Below are 22835 nucleotides of genomic sequence, written 5' to 3' on the forward strand. Positions count from 1 at the left end.
CACATACACACTACTAACATTAGTAGTGTGGAATATTAAAAAAAAAAAAGGGATATGAGATGGTTTACTGTATGAAAACCATGTCTCATATCATGTCGGCTTTAGGCAGGAGAAATGAGAAGCCGGCAATTGAATTACCGGCTTTTCACAGATATCGCGCTGAATGAAATATAAATACAGAATATATATATATGTGTCTCAATGACATATATATATATATATATATATATATATATATACACTGTATATATGTTTTCCCGAACATTTGAGCACATAAATCCATTAGATGTCGGTTTTGCAAGCCTGCGAGAAAATATCGCAGTACGGATGCCATACGGATTACATACGGAGGATGCCATGCGCAAAATACGCTGACACACCCTGCCTACGGATCACTATTTTGGGAACATTTCTCCGTATTACGGACGTATAATACGTGGCGTATTGTCTTACGCCATGTGTGACGCCGGCCTTATACTGAGCTGCTGCTGCTGCCTCCGATTACAGAGAAGGAAGATTCCTTCTCTCTATGTGAGCTGTGTGATGGGTATATCAGCAGCTAGTTTCCCCCCACTAGTTAAGAGACAACGGAAACTCAGAGACAGAGCTAGTGGATGAGAAAACTGGTGATAACAGCAGGACACATGTCATATAATTGCCAGAAATAGTGATATTTCTCATGTACAAACATGACAACTTTTTTTTAAAAGTAACCTGAAAGACCTGGTCCACTTTAAATACAGGAATGCAAGACTATATTCTACCTGGATATCTATATGTTTTACATAGTTTTCAATTCTTTCAAGTTAGCCATAACTTTTTTTAATGTTTTCCAAAAAATAACCAAATAAGGGCTTGATATTTGTGGGATGAGTAGTAGTTTTTAACAACACCACTTATGTTACCACACAATGAATTTAAAACTGGAACAAAAAATTGCAAGTAGGGTGAAATGGTAAAAAAAAAAAAAAAGTTCTTTAGCTTTGTTTTTACAAAAACAGTAAAAAATAACCTGGCAACATGATTCTCCAGGTTGGTCCATATACAGCCTCACCAAACTTAAGGCTTTATGTTTTTACATTTTAAAAAAAATTATTAACATTAAAAAAAAAAGTTTGTGTCACCATTTTCTGAAACCCATAACTTTTTGTTTTCCCGCCCACATGAAGCTGGTTGAGAGCTAGTTTTATACATTCTTAGCTGTGTTTTTTATTGATATCATTTTTGGGCACATAAATAATTTTGATTTCTTTTTTTTTTTGTATTTTTAGGGAAGTGCAGCGACCATACTGTAATTCTGATATTTTGGTTTTTTTTTTCCACTTGATGTTTACCATATGTTTTAACATAGATTGGACATGGCAATACCAAATATGTTTATTTTTTTCATCTTTTCAGTTTATTTTTGAATGGGAAAAGGTGGTAATTAAAAGGGGTGTCCACTACTAAGACAACCCCATCTTGATCAAAATGCTTGGCCCCCACAAAATAATAAAGCTTATACTCACCTCCCATACCGACACTGTTCCCACAGTGTTGGCACTCACAGTCCCGGGGTTTTCATACGGTTTGGGTGACATGTGACGCCAGTGCCCAATCAGCGTTGGCATCACCAGCCCCATCTTCGAGCAAATCGAACATCGAAGAGGAAGTCCATGCTGGAGATGATCTCTGACTTCCTCTTCATACTCAAATAGACAAGAGGCGGTGTCAGTGATGCCAGTGCTGATTGGGCACCTGGCTCACGTGTCACAACAACAGCGTGGGAGCCCCGGGAGCCGAGTGCCGACACCATGGGAACGGCACCAGCACGAGTCTCTCGCATCAATACCCAGGCTTTATTATTTTATGGGGGCCAAGTGAGGGGTATGAAAAGAAGTTGTCCAAGTAGTGGACTAGAGATGGGTGGACACCTGGATGTTCGGGTCTGGCAGGTTCGGCCGAACAGTTACCAAATGTTCGGGTTCGGGTACCAGAACAGTACCCAATCCCCATTCACTTGAATGGGGGCCCCGAACATCCAGTGTTTGCTATCATGTCATGTGCATGCGGAGGTAACCTCGATGACGTCACCGCTGGTCACTGAGGCTGCGCTCTCAGCAGTTCAGTCACCAGTGGTTCTCAGCCTGGACAGTTGCATCTTAGCATCTGGGATATTTTCTGTCTTATAGACCCCTCAAAGTCACTTAAAATGTGATGTGGTCTCTAAAAAAATTGTTTTGTAAATTTTGTTGGAAAAATGAGAAATCGCTGGTCAACTTTTATCCCTTATAACATCCTAACATAAAAAATTACAGTATGTTTCCAAAATTGTGCTGATATAAAGTTGACGTGTGGGAAATATTATTCATTAACTATTTTGTGTGACATAACTCACTGATTTAAGGGCACAAAAATTAAAAGTTTGAAAATTGCAACATTTTCTAAATTTTTGCTAAATTTCCATTTTTTTCATAAATAAACGCAAGTGATAGTGAAGAAATTTGACCACTAACATGAAGTTTAATATGTCGCAAAAAAGGTAATTCTCAGAATCTCTGGGATCTGTTGACGCGTTCCAGAGTTATAACCTTATAAAATGACAGTGGTCAGAATTGTAAAAATAGGCTTGGTCATTATGGACAAAATTGGCTCTGTCACTTAGGGGTGAACAGACAGAGCCTAAGATAAAAACAAAATGAGCATATAACCTGTAGTAAGTAAGTGAATAGTCATAGTACATATAAATAAAACAGATTACTTAAAAAAGGCATAAATGCCATCCTACCGTGTACCCAATCTGGACAGTTAGTATCTCTGGTTGGTCATCTCACTATGTCTCAGCACTCAGCAGACGTACAAGTAGATAAAGGCAGAGTAGGGCAGGGTCCCAACTGTGTGCCACCTATCCATGGAAAGCTATATTAACAAAATGGATGACCCAAAATGCTAATGATATGCAAACAGGGTAGGGTGGATCGTTTGAAATTCAAATTTGCTAGGTACTTCAAATTTTCCCCAAAATTGATTTGTGAATCACTTTTTATATAAATGAATACAGGAAAGCTATATACAGTATCTTGGTACCGTGTTAGCCAGTAGATAGAAAAATAGTTCCATAAAGAGGCGGTACATTCTGGTATCCTCCTATTTTTCTATATAAATGAATAACACTCTGAGGTCTCCTGGGTATTTTGGTGCCATGTATAAAATTAATACTACAACAAGGAAATGTGCAAATATATATCTACTATATAATTGTCTAAGGGGTACTTCCGTCTGTCCCGGATATTCATTGGTCGCGGCCTCTGTCTGTCACGAAAATCCAACTCGCTGATTGGTCGTGGCAAAACGCCCACGACCAATCAGCGACGCGCACAGTCCGGAAGAAAATGGCCGCTCCTTACTCCCCGCAGTCAGCGCCCAGCGCCCGCATACTCCCCTCCGGTCACCGCTCACACAGGGTTAATGCCGGCAGTAACGGACCGCGTTATGCCGCGGTGTTACGCACTCCGTTACCGCTGCTATTAACCCTGTGTGTCCCCAAATTTTTACTATTGATGCTGCCTATGCGGCATCAATAGTAAAAAAATGTAATGTTAAACATTATAAAAAAACAAAAAACCTGCTATACTCACCCTCGGTAGTCCGCCGAGCCGGCCGCCATCTTCCCTTCCCGGCGATGCATTGCGAAATTACCCAGAAGACTTAGCGGTCTCGCAAGACCGCTAAGTCATCTGGGTAATTTCGCAATGCATCCTGGGAACGGAAGATGGCGGCCGGCGCGAGCGGCTCGGCGGAGCTTCGGTGGATCCCAGGGGGTGAGTATATAACAATTTTTTATTTTAATTATTTTTTAACAGGGATATGGTGCCCACACTGCTGTATACTACGTGGGCTGTTAGATACCGCGTGACTGCTATATACTACATAGGCAGTGTTATATACTATGTGGGCTGTGTACTGCGTGGGCTGTGCTATATATTACGTGGCTGCTATATACTGCGTGGGCAATGTTATATAGTACGTGGCTGCTATATACTGCGTGGGCTGTGTTATATACTACGTGGCTGCTATATACTGCGTGGGCAGTGTTATATACTACGTGGCTGCTAAATACTGCGTGGGCTGTGTTATATACTATGTGGCTGCTATATACTGCGTGGGCTGTGCTATATATAACATGGCCCGTGTTATATACTGCGTGGCCTGTGTTATATACTACGTCGCCTGTGTTATATACTGCGTGGCTGCTATATACTGCGTGGGCTGTGTTAGATAGTACGTGGCTGTGTTATATACTGCGTGGCCACTGTTATATATTGTGTGGCCTGTATTAACGCATCGGGTATTCTACAATATGTATGTATATAGCAGCCACATAGTATATAGCACAGGCCACGTAGTATTTGTCTGCTATATACTACATGGCTCCTATATACTACGTGGCCTATGCTATATACTATGTGGCTGCTATATACATACATAAATACATATTCTAGAATACCCGATGCGTTAGAATCGGGCCACCATCTAGTATATATATACAGTATACGTACAGTGTATATATATATATATATATATGTATATTTTTTTTTTTTTTACAATGTGCAGACTTTGTAAGTTAAATAGTTATGTTAAAATTTATGAATTATGGGGATTTATCTTTACAATATACAATATGGCATGCGATTAGGGATCAGCTAACGCCGCACAATATGAAGAAGGCAGAGGGAGATGAGTGAGAGGCGAAGATATGCACTGCGCATACCCAGGAATCCCAGGCCCGCAGTGTGAATAAATCAGAAGACACTGCGGGGTGGGATCTCGGGCAGCGCGGCCGCACAGGCGCAGTCAGCCTGACATCAAATGATGTCAGAAGACAGGCAATGCTAACTGCGCATGGCCAAGGGATAACATAACAGCGCAGGCTCCGGGACAGATTCAGACAACGCTGGGGAGGCAAAGGGACACGAATGACGGCTGTGCTGCATCTGATTAGGAAGGAAAGTCCCGCCCCCCTGGCGATTTCACGGTATGAGGGGGCACATTTTATAAGTGTTTATTTCAGCATGTGCAAGGAGCATAACTAAAAGAGTCACCTTGTCCAAATGCAGCATTAGTGCTGCACAAGGTGGCTTTTAGTTACAAATGTCTGGGGGGGGGGTGACAGGTTCCCTTTAAGTGGCGAAAACAAAATTCAGAAATTTGTATGAAAATTTTTTGCGCTTGTCGCCATTTACTGAGACCAGTAACGTTCTAATTTTTAGTGATCAAGGGCTGAGTGAAGGCTTATTTTTTGCTCCCCAAACTGACGTTTTTATTGATACCATTTTTAGGTAGACACAATGTTTTGATCGACTATTAATACATTTTATTGCAAAACGTAATTCTGGCATTTGAATTTTTTTTCTCGTTACGCTGTTTGCCGATCAGATTAATTTACTTTATATTTTGATAGATCAGAGATTTCTGAAGTCAGCGATACCAAATATGTGTATTTTTCATTTTTTTAATTGTTCTATTTTTAATGGGGCCAAAGGAGGATGTTTTAAACTTTTGTATTTCTTTTCTTTTTTAATACTTTTTTCACTTGTTACTGTATTTAATAATCCCCTTATGAGACCTGAAGAAGCGATCGTCTGATAGCCTGTGCTATACATAGCAGTGCTTCAGCCTGGATCTCGGATTCACCTGAAGCTGTTCGAGGTGTCTAATAAATCAACCATACAGTGCAGCGAATGATGCGGGCTCAGCGTCGGAGCCAGCATCAAAGGCAGGGACAACAATGATGACGAAAATATGCATAATTGATCGTGAAGAGGTTAATAACCTCATTAATAGTGTGCATTTCTGCACTTGGCGTTCATACTCAATACTGAATAAATCGAAATATTTTGAAAATGTTACTATGCCTATCAATCCTATGATTTCCATTACCTTTCCTTCTTGATGTTGCAATTTTAATGTTGAGATGTACATATTTAATAGACAAGAATATAGTTTGCAGTGCACACATGGCTAAAAAAGCAAACAATCAACAGCAACGGAATAAAGAAACCAGCAGGGAACCAGAAATCATTGAACCGGAGTGGTGGGATTGACTGTAGCAAGTAAAGTAAACAAAGATCAGCAAGGAGAACCGGAGCTTTGATGCTGGGGTGATGGCAATCTTACTTGTTAGCATAGATTCTCTCATTATTTCAGCACATTTCTCCCATTTGTCCAGTTTGCCTGCTGAACTTGAAAAACTCCTTTCAGATCCTGAGTCAAATTATGAGATACAACTGAGAACTGTAGTTAAAGGGAACCTGTCACCAGTTTTGGCCGATATAAGATACAGCCATCACCTTTCAGGGCTGATATATTAGCATTCCATAATGCTGTATATAAGCCCCCAATCCGACCTGCAAGAGAAGAAAAATAACTTTTATTATACTCACCTGCAGGGTGGTTTGGTATGAGGGGTGTCGATCTTCTTGGTCCGGCGCTTCCCATCTTCTTGTGATGCCGTCCTCCTGCTTGCTTCATGTGGATGACACATCCCTACGTCATCCACACAGTCTCCTCGACACCGTGCTCCTGCCCATGCGCACTTCTCTGTCCTGTTGAGGGCAGAGCAAAGTACTGCAGTGCGCAGGCGCCGGAAAAGGTCAGAGAGGCCCAGCGCCTGCGCACTGCAGTACTTTGCTCTGCCCTCAACAGGTCAGATAAGTACGCCTGCGCAGGAGCGCTGTGCTGAGGAGACTGTGTGGATGATGCAGGGTCGCGTTATCCAAAAGAAGCAAGCAGGAGGACAGCATCGCAAGAAGATGGGAAGCGCCGGACCAAGAAGACCGACACCCCTCATACCAGACCGCCCCGAAGGTGAGTATAATAAGTTATTTTTCTTCTCTTACAGAATTATAGAATGCTGTAGATAAGCCCTGAAAGGTGGTGGCCATAACTGGTATCGGCCAAACCTGGTGACTGGTTCCCTTTAAAAATAGAATTATTGCTGGGTTTCCAGAACATTTCCAAAAAGATTTCTAGAACGCTCCATTTAAATCAAGCATTAAACCAATAGTGAGCTCTAAGAGATAATTATCAGCGTTGAGCGAACATGATTGGATAAGGTGTAATCCCAGCATGCCCGGGTGTTATCTGAGTGTCTTTGGCATGCTCGAATAATTATGTTTGAGTCCCCACAGCTGCATGTGTTGTGAGTGGTCGACAGCCTGTTTCTTAGGGCTCATTTCCACATGCGAGTCACAAGTCCGTATCTCGCATGTGGAAATCAAGCAGTGGAGCCGCGGCACTCCAGAGCGGAGTGTACGGCCGCATAGGAACACATGGAGCTGCACAGCTCCGCTCCTGAGTGCCGGCACCAGGGCTTGGTTTCCACATGCGAGATACGGACGTGTGACTCGCATGTGGAAATGAGCCCTTAGGTAATCCCTGCATGTGATGTGTCTTTTGAACAGCCGTGAGACATGCAGGCTCGGAGCCTCGAACATATCATTTGAGCATGCTGAAGACCTTCAGTTAGCCCCGAGCATGCTCAGATAGCACCTTATCCAAGCACGTTCGCTCATCACTAATAATTATATAAGGACAAGGATGATGCCCCCAGCAGAGTTGTGTGTAGGAGACTGTATAGCGGCAGTAAGCAGATAAGTATCCCTTGTCATCCTTCATTTTTATATGTTATATGGTTGGAGACGCTTATAAAATTGCATCATCGTATGGAGATGGAGGGGCGCAGCTCCGTGTATAGTGCAATAATTACTTGTACATATATAATCTTATTATTTTCTAATTAAATCAATTTAATATTAAGTAATGTACTCAACAGTAGAAGGCCAGGTTCTAGTAGGCCATCACATGTGACAACGGGTGTTGACGCCTCCGAATTTCCGATGTCTGTCCTTGTCTGCAGTGCTGACAGCAGCGCACATGCCAATATATCGGGCAGAGCTACTGACAGCCTGCAGGGCCGACAATGTGACATCAGCGCTGCAGACAATAACAGACACCAGGATCAGTGGCAGTCATTCACAACTGGATCCAGGGAGAGTAGGAAATCACAGGATTAATGCAGGAACGGTGTTTCTGAAACCAGAAATCCCATCCCCTTTAGAATGCTATTGTTGCTACACAATGTGTCTACAATTACACCAGACCCTGCAGGTTGTGATGGGTAAAGGTTGATTTTTACATACAGTAACATTGGGGGTCGTATATTAAGTGTAAGAAATGATCCAACAATTTTACAGGAATACCGTAAATTAAACTTCTATATACCGTATTTGTTTTTTTTTAAACATGGACGGTCCGAGCGATTAGTCCGTTATAATGCTTAGCGGTGCTGCTAGGCTATATCTACTGATAATTTAGGAATTAATACCCCATTAACTTTGGATTGTTATAATGTTGTGCTAAACTTTCCTTTTGGTTTTCTATATAGGCGTTGGAGGAGCTTATCCACCCCCACCACCATACGGAGTTGGAGGGGTACAACCATTAGGTATGGTGCAATAATTTCCTGCACATACACAAAGGTTTTCTTTAAAGGGAACCTGTCTTGAATATATAAATAAAATAAAAATAAAGACTTGAATATAAAAATATCAATCATAGGACATATAAAGCGTATAGAGCACATCATATGGCATCATTTCACAAATAATACAGTGCACAAGGTCTTCACAATACACCATACTAAGCAATAATAACAAGGCATACAGTACTCTGCCATGATGGGAATATATTAACATTTACATGACTATGATGCCATCTCATATTCAGTTAATCCTCACTTATCGGTGTATTTATTCCTTGTTCGCAGTCTTCTTTAAACTGTTGTATATATTTTTTATACAGGTGTTGGAGGAGGGCCACAGACCACAGGTATAGTAAAATAACTACATCTACATGTATGAACCATTTTTAACACATAAGATTGCAGTTTACACTTAGTAGTCCAGAGTGACCATCTTGAGTTAGTCCTAAAAAAATTAGATCCAAAAAGGATCATCACTGGGACTAAAAACGCTTCCATAAAGTGAAATGCCATTGCAAACAAACGTTGGTTATAAAGTAAAGTACTATATGTAAGGACAAGGATAAGGTCCCCTGCAGAGCTGTGTGCAGTAGGCTGTATTGTGATACTGTAAGGAGATGGACATATTGCCATATTCCCCTTGAAGACATAAATAATGTAAAGTGTGATATTGTGATGTGGTGTATTGTAATGTTTTGCACAGTAGTGTTGGGAAGCTGATTTCTGTCCAGCAAAAGAGTAAGTAAGGTAAGACATAGTTACGTGTTGGGACTAGCCCATAGAAGGAGGGGTTATGTAACAGGATCAGAGAGGACTTCCTGATAGTGACTCAGACAGGGGCTCACTTGCAGCTAGAGCAGACATTTGATCTGAATGCTAAGCAAGACCACGTGCAGTGGGTGGTCTGTGGCAAGAGAGAGAGATCTGGACAGAGGTAGCGTGATCCTGAGGAACGGACACAGAGAGTTACAGAGATGCAGGACAGAGAGAAGGACAGTGACAGCTCAGAGGACTGACCAGAGAGCAGAGTGACCAAGCGAGAGTTGGGAGTTGGGATTAGGGTTAAAGGTGTGTTTGGGTTAGGGTTTCAGTTAGAATTGGGGGCTTCCATTGTTTAGGCACATCAAGGGCTCTCCAAACGCGACATGGCGTCCGATCTCAATTCCAGCCAATTCTGCGTTGAAAAAGTAAAACAGTGCTCCTTCCCTTCCGAGCTCTCCAGAGCGCCCAAACAGGAGTTAACCCTAACATATGGGGTATCAGCGTATTCAGGACAAATTGTACAACAACTTTTGGGGTCCAATTTCTCTTGTTACCCTTGGGAAACTAAAAATTTGGGGTGCTAAAAAACTATTATTGTGGGAATTTTTTTTTTTATTTTTCACGGCTCTGCGTTATAAACTGTAGTGACACACTTGGGGGTTCAAAGTTCTAACAACACATCTAGATAAGTTTCTTGGGGGTCTAGTTTCCAATATGGGGTCACTTGTGGGGGGTTTCTACTGTTTAGGTACATTAGGGGCTCTGCAAACGCAATGTGACGCCTGCAGACCATTCCATCTAAGTCTGCATTCCAAACGGTGTTCCTTCCCTTCTGAGCTCTGCTATGCGCCCAAACGGTGGTCCCCCCCACATATGGGGTATCAGCGTCCTCAGGACAAATTGGACAACAACTTTTGGGGTCCAATTTCTCCTGTTACCCTTGAGAAAATACAAAACTGGGGGATTAATAATTTTTGTGAAAAAAAAAAAGAATTTTTATTTTCACGGCTCTGCATTATAAACTGTAGTGAAACACTTGGGGGTTCAAAGCTCTCACAACACATCTAGATAAGTTCCTTATGGGATCTACTTTCCAAAATGGTGTCACTTGTGGAGGGTTTCAATGTTTAGGCACATCAGGGGCTCTTCAAACGCGACATGGTGTCCCATCTCAATTCCAGTCAATTTTGCATTGAAAAGTCAAACGGCGCTCCTTCCCTTCCGAGCTCTGCCATGCGCCCAAACAGTCGTTTATCCCCACATATCAGATATCAGCGTACTAAAGACAAATTGTACACCAACTTTTGGGGTCCAATTTCTTCTCTTACCCTTGGGAAAAAAAATTGGGGGCGAAAAGATCATTTTTGTGAAAAAATATGATTTTTTATTTTTACGGCTCTACATTATAAACTTCTGTGAAGCACTTGGTGGGTCAAAGTGTGCACCACAAATCTAGATGAGTTCCTTAGGGGGTCTACTTTCCATTATGGTGTCACTTGTGGGGGGTTTCAATGTTTAGGCACATCAGGGGCTCTCCAAACGCAACATGGCATCCAATCTCAATTCCAGTCAATTTTGCATTGAAAAGTCAAACGGCGCTCCTTCCTTTCCGAGCTCTTCCATGCAACCAAACAGTGGTTTACCCCCACATATGGGGTATCAGCGTACTCAGGACAAATTGCACAACAACTTTTGGGGTCCAATTTGTTCTCTTACCCTTGGGAAAATAAAAAATTGGGGGCAAAAAAATAATTTTTGTGAAAAAATGATTTTTTATTTTTACGGCTCTGCATTATAAACTTCTGTGAAGCACTTGGTGGGTCAAAGTGCTCACTACACATCTAGATAAGTTCCTTAGGGGGTCTACTTTCCAAAATGGTGTCACTTGTGGAGGGTTTCAATGTTTAGGCACATCAGTGGCTCTCCAAACGCAACATGGCGTCCCATCTCAATTCCAGTCAATTTTGCATTGAAAAGTCAAATGGCGCTCCTTCCCTTCCGAGCTCTGTCATGCGCCCAAACAGTGGTTTACCCCCACATATGGGGTATCGGCGTACTCAGGACAAATTGTACAACAACTTTTGGGGTCCATTTTCTCCTGTTACCCTTGGTAAAATAAAACAAATTGGAGCTGACATTTTTTGTGAAAAAGTTAAATGTTCGTCTTTGTTTTTTTTAAACATTCCAAAAATTCCTGTGAAACACCTGAAGGGTTAATAAACTTCTTGAATGTGGTTTTGAGCACCTTGAGGGGTGCAGTTTTTAGAATGGTGTCACACTTGGTTATTTTCTATCATATAGACCCCTCAAAATGACTTCAAATGTGATGTGGTCCCTAATAAAAATGGTGCTGTAAAAATGAGAAATTCATGGTCAACTTTTAACCCTTATAACTCCCCCAAAAAAATTTTGGTTCCAAAATTGTGCTGATGTAAAGTAGACATGTGGGAAATGTTACTTATTAAGCATTTTGTGTGACTTACTGTATGCCTGAGATTTAAGGGCATAAAAATTCAAAGTTGGAAAATTGCAAAATTTTCGCCAAATTTGTTTTTTTCACAAAAACACAGGTAATATCAAATAATTTTACCACTATCATGAAGTACAATATGTCACGAGAAAATATTGTCAGAATCATCAGGATCCGTTGAAGCGTTCCGGAGTTATAACCTCGTAAAGGGACAGTGGTCAGAATTGTAAAAAAAAATTGGCCAGGTCATTAACGTGCAAACCACCCTTGGGGGTTAAGGGGTTAAAATGCTCTGTATTAATGAAGAAACCTGCGTGAAGTTGTGTACATTTTAAATGGGAGTTGGCCGGTTTAAAATGACATATCTGCACTCATTCCATGCGACTGCAGACTTGTGAATCCTCCCAGCGCACACTGCTCGCTGTAAGAATTCTCCGCTGTCAGCACCGGGAACAGCTGCCACGTGCCCGCAAGTATGCGGTATGCAAACTCCTGGCCAGAACCTGACTAGACTTTCCAGCCTTTTGCAATATACTAACATTGAGCGTGGCAAATGCAGTCTAGTCAGGTTCTGGCTAGGAGTTTCCATAATGCATCGCTGTTCCCAGCACTGACACCGGAGAATCCTCACAGCTTTAAGTGCATGCACTAATGGGATTCACAAGTGTGCAGTCACACATAGTGACTGCAGACTTGTCATTTTAGACCAGACAACACCTTTAACCCCTTCAAAACATATGACATACTTATATTTGTCGATAATGAAAAACGTCCTCAATTGTAGACATTGTTTTAATAAATGTCAAGGTCAGCTCGCGACTTTGTCCAAGTTTTTAATTTTGGCCCTCTGTGTATTTGAGTTTGACAACCATGGTCTAAAACAACTCCTACTTATCCAGTTATAAAAGACTTTATCTTCTAACCCTGGGGGAGGTGGGGAATTGGATTGCCCAAAATAGGAAACACAGAGGAAGATAATGGTAAGATATAAGAACATACCATGAGTACAACAGGCAAGGGTGGCCCCAATCGTGCGGAGTAGCTGTCAAGGGGATATTTACAAAGCTTTGCTCAATACCAACCAATGCATTCCCCTTATCATTCCTAAACTAGTCCAAGATTCTAGACAGGTAAGAGGCTATATAATGAGATCTGAAATCAGGCAAGGCTATACCCCCTGAGGACTTTGAATTATAAATTATGGTTTTGCTGATATGGGAGAGTTTACCAGACCATATGAACTTGGTTTGGATGGAAAAAAAGCATCCTGAAGAAGGACGTGGGGACCGCAACTAGGAGGGCTTGAAAGATATACAAAATCCGCTGGAGAATGTTCATTTTAAAGAATGTGCTTCTAGCAGAGCATGTGAAAGCATTCTGTCATGCTGCTGCAGTGCAGTATAATGCAATCTCCACCAGAGGGAGCTTGAGAGGGAAGTGAGACTGCATACACAGAGAAGCACCACGGAGCAGCAGCATAGGCGCCACCAAGTGGTGAGAGAGTGGTCAAACAAGCCGAGTAAAAAAAGAACAATAGGAAGAAGTACTAAAGGGATCAGCAATACATGTGGTCAGGAGCAAGCCAGGAGGTTCAGCAACGGTCAGAAGCGGATAAGACAAAGTCAGAAGGCAGAAGAGAGTCCGAATACAAGTAAAGTCAGAAGCCAGAGAATCAAAACCGAAACACAGGGAAACGCTGGGAAAAGGGCAGACAGAGGGAGACAACAGACATGGGGCAAGTCAGGGATCACAGCAGGACAAACCAAGAGCTACCAGAGTCAGGTTCACACGCCGAAGGCAGAACTATAGCTGACACCGCCAGCAGGATGCATGGGAACTAAATAGCAAACCTGAACCCAGAATGAGGCAAAGTTAACCTTTGACATGATCCGCCCGGAAAAAGGGCAGACAGGATTAAACCCTGGAACGGATCATGACACATTCTTCATTCATCTTGAACAGCTCCCATGTACTGAGTGAAGGAATTTAGGGAAATTAAGAGAGTATGTCAAATCTATGTCTCTCGGTAATAGTATGCTTAGGAATTTTATTGCTGAATTGCCCCATTTGAGCTTTTAGGGGCACCAAGATAGATGGGGATGTGTTGATGTTCAGGCCATGTGCACACGTTCAGGATTTTTCGCGTTTTTTTCACGTTTTTTCACTATAAAAACGTGATAAAAACGCGAAAAAAAACGCTAACCTATGCCTCCTATTACTTACAGTGTATTCCGCATTTTTTGTGCAAATGTTGCAATTTTTTCCGCGAAAAAATCGCATCGCGGAAAAAAAAGCAACATGTTCATTAAAAATGCGGAATTGCGGGGATTCCGCACACCTAGGAGTGCATTGATCTGCTTACTTCACGCACGGGGCTGTGCACACCATGCGGGAAGTAAGCAGATTATGTGCGGTTGGTACCCAGGGTGGAGGAGAGGAGACTCTCCTCCACAGACTGGGCACCATATAATTGGTCAAAAAAAAAGAATTAAAATAAAAAATAGTCATATACTCACCTTCGATGTCCCCGGAGTGTTCCCGCCTCTCACCACTGCATGCTGCCGCTTCTGTTTCTATAGATGGTGTGGTTCAGGACCTGCGATGACGTCACTGTCTTGTGATTGGTCGCGTGACCGCTCGCGATCAATCACAAGCCGTGACGTCACCGAAGGTCCTGAACCACACCGGCATCTATAGGAACGGAGGCTGCAGAGGGTGAGTATAACCATTTTTTTATTTTTTTTATTATTTTTAAACATTCTATCTTTTACTATAGATGCTGCATAAGCAGCATGTATAGTAAAAAGTTGGTCACACTTGTCAAACAGTATGTTTGACAAGTGTGACCAACCTGTCAGTCAGTTTTCCAAGTGATGCTACAGATCGCTTGGAAAACTTTAGCATTCTGCAAGCTAATTACGCTTGCAAAATGCTAAAAAAAAATGCGAAATAAACGGAAAACAAAACACACAAAAAAAAATGCGGATTTCTTGCAGAAAATTTCCGGTTTTCTTCAGGAAATTTCTGCAAGAAATCCAGACGTGTGCACATACCCTCAGGGTCTCTGATTTGGAGAAGTGGATTTTAAATTAGATAGGCCTTTGTATGCATGGAGTTCTGCCATTAAATTTGGGAGTAAACTGGCCAGGCTATTGCTGAAAAAAGCATATTATCTGCATAGGCCGCAATCTTGCAAGGAGACCCTTGAATACAAGGGCCATTATGCTCCTGTTGGGACGAATCCTTCTGAGGAGAGGCTCCAGTGTGAGTATGAAAATTAAAGGAGATAATGGGAATCCTTGACCCGTACCGTTGCATATAACGAGCTCCTGAGATAAGACCCTATTCACCTTTATGCTGGCTGTCGGCTTTGTGTATAGGGCGGATATCCTACGTAGCATGTTAGATTTTAGGCCTACACCTGAAATTGTCTGAAATTGAGTAGAGATGATGTTGTCCATAGTAAAAGAAGCGATATACAATGGGAATGTGAGAAATTGTTTTATAAAGTTAGAGGACAATGTAGTTACCCTGCGTATCTGAGATAAGTATTCCTACATTTGCATAGGCATCAGTGGCCTACTGATTGGGTTTCTCTGTTGCTTATTGTTGTTTCTCTGTGTTTCCAATGTCTCTCTTTTATTCCACTCCTCCTCCCTCCTTCCCAGCATATCATTGATCAGACTTATGCTCACCTCAGGTGGAGGGTAGTTGAATTTAGTGTGATTTAGGAGAATCGGGCGTATTTTAGGGGCATAAAAGAAGTGAAGAGTTAGGTGGTTGTTAGTAGTTGTGAAGATTGTTAAACTAGTAAGGCAGTAGATGGCAGTCTTGTGCTGTGAATAGATCAAAATAGCCAATAATGTAGAATTTACTCTTCTGGAAAATATGACCCGCAGGAAGCATGCAGAAGAAATACACTGTAGTTATGTCCCATGCAGAGTCAGTAAGGGACAGGATTTGCTGGAGGTTACTTCTGTGTCCTGATATATTCTTCTACAGTACCCCTGAGTGTGAGTGTTTTGTGGGGGTTTGCTGCTTACCCCTTTTCAGGCCACAAGTATTATGATGGAATGGGGACCTTAAATTCATGTGAGCAGGGAGACCAACAACAGATTTAAAATGTTAAAAACAGCTTAAGGCCCCTTTCACATGTCTGTACTTTATGTCCTTATATGGTCCATTTTTTAAGGACTGCAAATATGGACATACGCACACCTATTGTATTCAATGGTTGTGTGCACTTGTCAGGTTTTTCACACATACCGTGTGTCTGTGTGAAAAGCAACAGATGTCCTTATTTTTGTGCAGCATGGAAAAAAAGTGTGTATCATCCATGTGCCATGTACCGGCGCCTGGGAAAAAGCTGTACAGTTACCTCTGTTGCCAGGTGCCGGGTGTTGAAGGGAGCCCTGATCATTGTTGCCTGGTCTTCCTGAGATCAGTGTGACCAGGAGACAGTGATGGGGGTTGTAATCAGCACCCGCTGTGTACATCGTATATAAAATAAATGACTAAAATTAAAAAATGGCGTGGGCTCCCTCACAATTTTTTGCACCAGCAGAGGGAAAGCCGTCTGCTGGGGTCTGATGTTACTATTGTGAGAATGGGCCAATAGCCATAAACATTCCCAGGCTATTAATATGTTTGGACTGGCGGAACGCACCAAATAATAATTGGAGATGATATAAGGTGCGTTCGCAGTCCAGGGTCCACTGTGCAGCTAAGACATCTGCTGCTTGGTAATGATGGACTATATGGCGGTATAATATGAGTACACACACGGGTTAGCTTCATCCAGTATGAAGGAAGCGAACCCTGTTGCGTCACAGGGCCGCGATACCGTACAGAGAGTGCAAGCAAGGCGACACAGTACTCTGCCCCAAGACTCGGGGTAAGAGTCCTTCTAGATCTCTTGTGCTCGACACCGCTACTGCGGTGCCAGGGAAACAATGAAAGTAAATATTTACTGCACAGGAGTGCGTGCAGTGCCTCTCTGGCGGACGCCACTAACCACCCTAAACAGGGCCAGGAAAGCTGCTCACTATCTGCGCACGGTGCCGCTCTGGCAGTCACTACTAACTGAATTCAGCAACTTGTGCAATTGTGCAGGATAGCACTGTCGGGCGCTAGGTAGCTCTACCATTCGCGAGCAGGCAACAACATTAGGGATGGGAATGATTTGGAGCTTTCATCCATCGACAGGCATTCATCCACACACACAAGTTAATACGTTTACACTAGAGCATGGCAAAGCGGCCATGCGAACCTTTTATAGCAGTAGTGCTCCAGGACCTTCCTGATGGTCCAATAGGAGCTGCAACAGGACCTGAGCATGTGACCCCCGACCTAAAATGGGAGGTCATCCCGTGGGCATGCTCAGTGTGGGAAAAGCAGGACTTAGTCTCCAAAACCCCTGCTCGCTGCTGAACAGTGCTGGCTACAAAGGCAGAGCCTGGAAAAGTAGTAGCACCCAAGCGCACTGTCTCAGCTTGAGCCAGACGCTGGGAACGATGTCTCTGCTGAGCAGGTTCCACTGCGGCTGGAGGACAATGGGAGACAACAGTGGACATGGTTCGAGATTTTCCCTGTGCAGCGGCGGGAACTCGACACCTAACAATATCAGCCCACAACTGTTTGTTTAGCCTTTACTGGTTATTATAGGGGAGACTCCCCAAAAAATTTGATGTGGGTTCCCCGATATACCGTTGTCAGGACTCTGAAGATTTTTTACCTTTTGTGCATTACTGCCCTTTTCCAAGATGGCGTCTTTGGTCTCATGTGCACTGTGTCTTCCTGCTATAAAACTCCACCCCAGCCTTCAGTCTGTGCTAGAGTATTCTGCCTTGCATCCAGCTCCTGACCTCTGATTACTCCCTGGCTATATACCTGCTCCTGTGAACCTGTGTGCTGATCCTGCTACTCTGCTCTGAGTTCCTGCTGCATACACCAGTTCCAGTAATCCTCCTTCATCTGCTGCTCGTGTTTACTTCCATCTGCATTTGCTGGAAATGTAAGCTGTTTCTGCTCTGCAAAAACCTGAGACTATTAACCAGGCCTCCCTGGTTGAGCTAAGATATGATTTGAACTGCCTTATAAGCTTATCTATCTGTGTTTGGACTAAGACAAGGATTTATTCGTGTCAAGTATCCTCAAGAATAATTGTGCTTCATAGACTTTCTGCGTGATTGCATTTTCCTCTGAGGTTTCCTATAGACTGCTAAGCTGCGTTTAATATTTACTCCGTGTTGTGGACTTGAGTTTCTCTCTGCACCTGTTTGAATCACCGTGTGATAATATAGACTTTACCACTTATAAAACTGTGTCCTGTAGTTTTCTTGTTCCACGCAAAGAGTCTCCTGAGTTATCCCCTATAATTATTACAGGATACTGTAGCCATAAAAAAAAGGAGACTGCTGGAACAATGACTGCAGAAAGCAGATTAGAGCAGGTGTTTTCCATAATTAGATCACTGCAGAAAGATGTTGAAGGTCTGCAAAAGAAGTTTGGAAGCTTTGAACACAATCAACAAGTGTTTGGACAAACTTTGCAGGACTTAAGCAACCGCATGGCAGCCCAGGAAAACAAACTTGCTGGCATAGAGTCCCAGTATGGACGGGCTTTTCAGGACATAAGCACGCAAATAGCTGCAAAAGTGACTTTACCCACTGGGCAACCGCCACCAGCTAGCCCACCTAAGTTGCCCCCATTCAGATTTAATGGTGATCGCGACAAATTTTGTGGCTTTGTGAATCAATGTATGCTATATTTTGATGTGCATGCTGACCGTTTTCCTGCTGATAGATCCAAAGTATTGTGTGTAATAATGCTACTGACCTCACGAGCGCTCGCCTGGGCGAATCCGATGATTGAGTCTCGTGACCCACGGTTAAATAACTTGGATGATTTCTTGGCCACTATGGCATTAATGTTTGATGACCCTAATCGCCGTGCAACAGCTGAATCTGCTTTGTTGTCTTTACGCCAGGCTAAACGTTCTGTTATTGAGTATGCCACTGACTTCAGGAGATTAGCGGTAGATACCAATTGGGACAGTTATGGACAATTGGCTATTTTTAAAAGGGGTCTGTCTAGTATTATAAAAGATGAATTAGCTCGCTCTGAGTCACCACAAGAGCTAGAGACATTTATACAGCATTGTGTGTGCATAGACATTCGCCTTACTGAGTGTAGGCAGGAGAAATTTGCTGCATATAACCGTATTTCTAACTTTTCCCTTCCTTCCAAAGAGCCTGCAGGTAAAACCTCTCGGGAGGTGGAGGAGGTGCCCATGCAAATTGATTCCGTTCAGAGGCGAGAGATCAATGAGCGCCGGGAGCATCGCCTTCGTGAAAGTCAATTTTTCTACTGCGGCCAGTCTGACCACTTCTTGATCAATTGTCCTAAGTGTCCTAGAGGGCCTAACAAGGTGCTAGCAGAAGTAGGGGAGTATGACAACTGTGATGATGAATCTGACATCTCTGAATGTAGCCTGCCTTTAAACGCTGTATTCCATTCACTTTCTATGACTTCACCCCCAGGAGCTCACTGTTCTCACTATTCACTGTTCTCTCCCTATTAAGATCCTGTGTTCAGGACAGTGGATTTCCAGTGCAGCTATGATTGACTCAGGTGCAGGTGGCAATTTAATGGATATCACATTTGCCACGGAACATGATATTGAAATTCAGCAAAGAGCCTCTCCAATTACCATGGAAACAGTGGATGGGTCACCTTTAATCTCTGGGCCTGTGGATCAGGAGACTGTACCCCTTGAAATTTTGTTGGAGCCTAATCATCAGGAGCAACTTTTTTCTTGCTAATTTCTTCTCCTCATTTTCCTGTGATTTTAGGCATTCCTTGGTTGCGTTCTCAGAACCCAATTATCAACTGGGAGACCAAGGAGATTATCTTTCCAACAAGGAGCAACTCAGCGTTAACAGAAGCTGTCCCTGAGTCCACGGCTACGGAACCACATGTACAAGTATTTTCTTTACCTCCAGCATATAAAGAGTTCTCTGACATCTGTGACAAGAAGAATGCAGATCAGCTTCCTCCATACAGGCATTATGACTGTCCCATTGAGCTGCTTCCTGGGGCAGCTATTCCTTTTGGTAACGTATACCCTTTGGCGGCACCTCACCAGCAGGGGCACCTATATTTTTTGTAAAAAAGGATGGGACCCTGAGACCCTGTGTTGACTATCGGGAACTCAATAAGGTAACCGTACAAAACAGTTACCCTTTGCCTCTGATTCCCGAATTACTGGAAAGAGTCCACCATGCTAAGGTGTTCTCTAAACTGGATCTTCGTGGGGTTTATAATTTGGTGCGTATTCGTCCAGGGGATGAGTGGAAGACAGCATTCCGATGCCGGTATGGACACTTTGAATATCTTGTGATGCCCTTCGGGCTTTGTAATGCCCCTGCAACGTTTCAACACCTTGCTAATGACATTTTCAGAGATTTGTTGGACCAGTTTGTGGTGATCTATTTGGATGATATTCTAATCTTTTCTGACTCTCTACAGAAACATGAAGAACATGTCAAAGCTGTTTTAAGACGTCTGAAAGAGAACCATCTGTATATCAAGCCGGAGAAATGCGAGTTCCATCGTTCTGAGATACAGTTCTTAGGTTATATCATCTCTCCCCAGGGGCTGAACATGGAATCTGGTAAGATTCAGGCAATTCTTGACTGGCCGGTATCCAAGAATGTTAAGGAGGTCCAACGTTTTATTGGTTTTGCAAATTTCTACAGACGCTTCATTCGAAATTTTTCTGATATTGTCCGTCCCATTACTTCCTTGACAAAGAAGGAAAAGCCCTTTAAGTGGTCATCACAGGCTCAAGAAGCTTTTGATCGGCTTAAGATCTGTTTCACATCAGCACCGTTGTTGATACACCCAGATCCAACACTTCCTTTCATTGTGGAGGTGGACGCTTCTGATAATGCTTTGGGGACTATTCTCTCCCAAAGAACTGGAGAGAAGGGTCTGCTACATCCTTGTGCTTTCTTTTCCCGTAGACTAAACTCACCAGAGAAGAATTATGGCGTGGGAGACAAGGAATTGCTGGCTATTATTGCGGCTTTCAAGGAATGGAGGCATCATCTGCAAGGAGCTGCACAACAGATCAGAGTGCTAACTGACCATCGCAATCTAGAGTTCCTTAGATCCGCTAGATGTCTTTCTCCTCGTCAGGCTCGTTGGAACTTATTTTTAAATCAATTTAACTTTGTTATCTCGTACCGTCCAGGATCTCGTAATGGGAAGGCTGATGCTTTATCCCGAATCCATGCTGCGGATTCCGTACCTGGAGCCCCGTCCAAGACCATTCTATCTGATGCCAATTTCATCGGAGTTATCCACGATCAGGACTTGTGGAAGGAGTGCAGGGAGGCCTATGAAGGTGATGTATTTCTGGCCAACCCACCTGTGGATATTAATCTTGTCTTTAAGGGTGGCATGTGGTTCAGAGATCGACGTATCTACGTCCCGGAGGTCGTCCGTCTGCAGATCCTCAACTTGGTACATGACTCCAAGTTGGCTGGTCACAGGGGGGTACAGAAGACACAAGAGTTCCTGAGCCGATTCTTCTGGTGGCCAACTTGCCTGAAGGATACCAAGGACTATGCTCTCTCTTGCGAGGTATGTGCCCTATACAAGACTTCTCATGTGGCACCTACGGGTCTTCTACAACCATTACCTGTTCCGTCCCGCCCTTGGGGGTCTATATCAATGGACTTTATTGTGGAGCTGCCTACATCAGGGGGCATGAATACAATCATGGTGGTAGTTGATCGCCTGACTAAAGCTGCTCATTTTGTTCTGTGCACCGGCCTCCCCTCAGCTAAAGATACAGTGAACTTGGTTATACAGAATGTCTTTTGGTTGCACGGGGTTCCGGATGAGATCATCTCTGACCGTGGAGTACAGTTCACTTCAAGATTCTGGAAGGGGTTTTGCTCTGCACTCAATATTAATGTCTGTCTCTCTTCTGCTTACCATCCCCAGACAAATGGTCAGACTGAGCGTACCAACCAGACGCTGGAACAATATCTAAGATGCTATGTCAGCCATCTCCAGGATGATTGGTTGGAGTTGTTGCCGTTAGCCGAATTTTCATATAATAATTCTCAGAGCACCTCCACTAAATTTACACCTTTCTTTCCCAATCTGGGTCATCATCCGTGTATTTTACCTAGGTCTCCAATTAATTCTCCAGTTCCGGCAGTGGAGGAAAGGCTGACTGCGATGAGACAAAATCTGGAGGTTCTGAAAGAATCCCTGACCACAGCTCAAGAACGTTATAAGAGATCGGCTGATAGATTCCGTAAACCTGCACCCATGTTTAAGGTAGGAGATTCTGTGGGGTTAGCAACTAAGAATCTGAAGTTAAATGTTCCTTCACAAAAACTTGGACAGAAATTCATTGGCCCGTTCAAGATCAACGGTATTGTGAGCTCTGTGGCCTGCCGGCTGAAGCTGCCTAGGACTATGAAGGTACACCCAGTTTTTCATGTATCTTTACTAAAGCCTGTATCTCCTAATACCTTCCAGGGACGTGTTGTGCCACCTCCGCAGCCTGTGGTGATTGATGGGCAAGAAACATTTGTGGTGGAGGAAATTATTGATTCCAGGATTCGCAGGAATCGGCTCCAATATCTGATAAGATGGCAGGGATATCCCCCTGAGGAAGACTCTTGGGAACCTGCAGAAAACATCAATGCCCAACAGAAGATTTCTCGTTTTCATCAGAGATTCCCTGAGAAACCAGGTCCAGGATTGTCCTGAGGCCGCTTCTAAGGAGGGAGTAATGTCAGGACTCTGAAGATTTTTTACCTTTTGTGCATTACTGCCCTTTTCCAAGATGGCGTCTTTGGTCTCATGTGCACTGTGTCTCCTGCTATAAAACTCCACCCCAGCCTTCAGTCTGTGCTAGAGTATTCTGCCTTGCATCCAGCTCCTGACCTCTGATTACTCCCTGGCTATACACCTGCTCCTGTGAACCTGTGTGGTGATCCTGCTACTCTGCTCTGAATTCCTTCTGCATACACAAGTTTCCAGTAATCCTCCTTCATC

The 22835-nt window shown here is 43.2% G+C and overlaps 1 protein-coding gene across 4 annotated transcripts in view; it reads left to right on the plus strand.

The window, feature by feature from the left end:
* Positions 1-22835, plus strand: part of LOC143786052 (lipopolysaccharide-induced tumor necrosis factor-alpha factor homolog) — an 83798-nt gene that overhangs the window by 48495 nt on the left and 12468 nt on the right. For all 4 annotated transcript variants that reach the window (XM_077275230.1, XM_077275227.1, XM_077275229.1 and 1 more), the window contains 2 exons: positions 8426-8485; positions 8842-8868. In XM_077275230.1, coding sequence (XP_077131345.1) covers positions 8426-8485; positions 8842-8868 — 87 coding nt within the window. The remainder of the gene's footprint in view (positions 1-8425; positions 8486-8841; positions 8869-22835) is intronic.

Source organism: Ranitomeya variabilis, chromosome 7 (assembly GCF_051348905.1).
Source record: "Ranitomeya variabilis isolate aRanVar5 chromosome 7, aRanVar5.hap1, whole genome shotgun sequence".
Lineage (NCBI taxonomy): Eukaryota > Metazoa > Chordata > Amphibia > Anura > Dendrobatidae > Ranitomeya > Ranitomeya variabilis.